Source organism: Priapulus caudatus, unplaced genomic scaffold (genome assembly GCF_000485595.1).
Source record: "Priapulus caudatus unplaced genomic scaffold, Priapulus_caudatus-5.0.1 Scaffold375, whole genome shotgun sequence".
NCBI lineage: Eukaryota > Metazoa > Priapulida > Priapulimorpha > Priapulimorphida > Priapulidae > Priapulus > Priapulus caudatus.
The window spans coordinates 95,338-97,691 of record NW_014577436.1 but is presented as its reverse complement, the minus strand read 5'-3'; the positions used below and the strand labels follow the sequence as shown (position 1 = coordinate 97,691).

Genomic DNA, 2,354 nt, shown 5'->3' with positions numbered 1-2,354 from the left:
AGAGAGGAGAGAGAGAGGGTGAGGAAGAGGGAGAGGGAGAGAGAGAGAGAGGAGAGAGGGAAAGAGGTAGAGAAAGGCAAAACATTAAGTTGTGTCAATTTGTTTATTTAGAGGCCAGTTTCATTCTCCTGCTTACCTCGCACTACACAACCACGCACACCTGCATCCTGATTGCCAGCAAACACATCATTGTTAGCTTCATCCCAGTTAAGTAAGGTGAAGCCCAACACCTCAGTTTCACCTGCATGATATCCATGTGTCACCGAACCCCACCTCTCCTCCTCCCCTCGGCGATACTTTGTCGAAGGGAGAGACCCGTCTAGCACATCAACATTGCCTCGTGAGGACAGAAGAGGGTTCTCTAGTGCGTCGATGTTGCTTTTTGTCACAGGGAGAGCATCCTCTAGCACGTCAACGTGACCCTGCGCCCGGGAAGCAGCGCCCTCCACTGAGTTGATGCGGCCACGCGAGGATTGCCCGCGGAGTTCAGCAAATACCTGTTCCATCATGCGCTGGGGGGAGGTAGGGGGCAGCATGCGAGGGTCAGCATCCATGACATGTCGCTCCTCCGCGCTGGCCCGCCGTGGCTCTGCAGCATCACTCCCCGTCTTCTTCCTGCTTGGCTTCGTGAAGCTCTGAGCCTTCTTTGCCTTCTCTTCAACCTTCCCCTTCGCCAATCCGTTCACTGCCTTCTCTTTTATTGAACCACTCTTTGCCTTCTCCTTCACCGACCCACTCTTTGTCTTCTCTTTTACCGACCCATTCTTTGCCTTCTCTTTTACCGACCCACTCTTGCCCTTCTCTCGCATAGACCCACTACTTGCCTTCTCTTTTACAAACCCGCTCTTTGGCTTCTCCTTTGACCCACTCTTGCCATCCGCCAGGCTGCATCGTGCATGCTTCTGCGCAGCCTCCATGGTGGCGCCACCGCTTTCGCTCTCCGCATCGGCAGTGAGATAAGGATTTCCCTTCTTGAGGATGAGACCAAGCTCCTTCTCCAGCCTCTGCTGCTGCACACTGCCCGCCCGCCTGGGTAGCCTACGCTCTTCATCTGCCGGCACCGCAAGATTCTTATCGTCGGTCTGGTGTGACACTTCTTCCTCATCCTTCTGTTTTAAGTCGGCAATGTGGCAGTGCAGGCGGCCGACGTGGTAGGCTAGCAGACTTGCATCGCTGTCACATGGCACGCTCACAAATTCCATCGAGGAATGCATCCGTACGAGCGATGTCGGCAACACGCGTTCCAGACGAACAGTGAAGCGCGAGCGTGTTTCACTCCCGTGGAACACTTGAACCGCAGTATCAAATCGTTAGGCGACGATGTTTCGGTGGCCCGGAAACTCTACTAGATCTAGCGTTGACAATCGAGACTGTTAAATGATGACGTTCAGGTTCGTGGAACTCGCGTTACAACTAACATGAGACACTTGGATCTAATACAGGAAATCTAATCGCTCGACGACATTAAAATTGTTGGAGCGTCAAGGGATACGGTGTATCTACTAGGAAAGCGCCAATCGTAGGTTGTGCAGCCGATGGGACACACGAGGACTGGTGCCATTTTATGTTTCAGAACAGGAAAGTTCGAATTTGACGAGCATCCTGCAAGTACGCATGCAACCAATGGGGAGGTGAGCAGACACGTGGCACATCCTGTGTTTACAGCGCATAGTGCCCCGGGACAGATTCATGTGGTGAATAGTAATGAGCATTTTTTCCCATACATATATATACCGGGTTGAGATTTCCTCTTGCTCACCAACAGGAAATTGGCACGCAATGCGGGAAGATTTGGGTACTGTTATTACTATGATTTCCACATTAAATACCGGCAATGTTGAGTCGCACAAACAGATTCACTCATGATCACACGCCACATATTGTGCAGAGTGCAAAGTCTAAAGTGTGGGGATTGGGTAGAAGTCTCGCGTCATTTAGTATTACTGTAAAAGTAGTGAGCAGGGAAGATTAATCTGACCTTCTCAAAATAAATGGACTTTGTACAGCTGGGACTTACACTTAGAAAACTTCCTGCTCAGTATATTGCCTTCTACTGGTAGATGGAGTTGTGTAGGAGAGGTACCTTCACCCTTGTCAGGGGTTCCAGGCTGCAAATAAAAACAAGATATATTTAAAAATAATGACATATCGAGGTGCACGTACACACTTATTACAGAATTATGCAGAAATGTAACTCCTACCAGTATTCTGTTGCTGGTGCACACAGGAATATGTACACACATACACGCACACATGCATCCCCTTTCACATGCAAACATACCAGCACACGTATCAACTTCATACGCAAGGTAAGCACGCACACACATGCACACACACGCACGCACGCACGCACG

General features: G+C 50.1%; 1 protein-coding gene across 1 annotated transcript in view; it reads right to left on the bottom strand.

The window, feature by feature from the left end:
• Nucleotides 1–2,354, bottom strand: part of LOC106809671 (rho GTPase-activating protein 12-like) — a 92,058-nt gene that overhangs the window by 6,989 nt on the left and 82,715 nt on the right. The window contains exon 9 of the mRNA XM_014812836.1: nt 2,018–2,108. Within this exon, the coding sequence (XP_014668322.1) occupies nt 2,018–2,108 (91 nt within the window). The remainder of the gene's footprint in view (nt 1–2,017; nt 2,109–2,354) is intronic.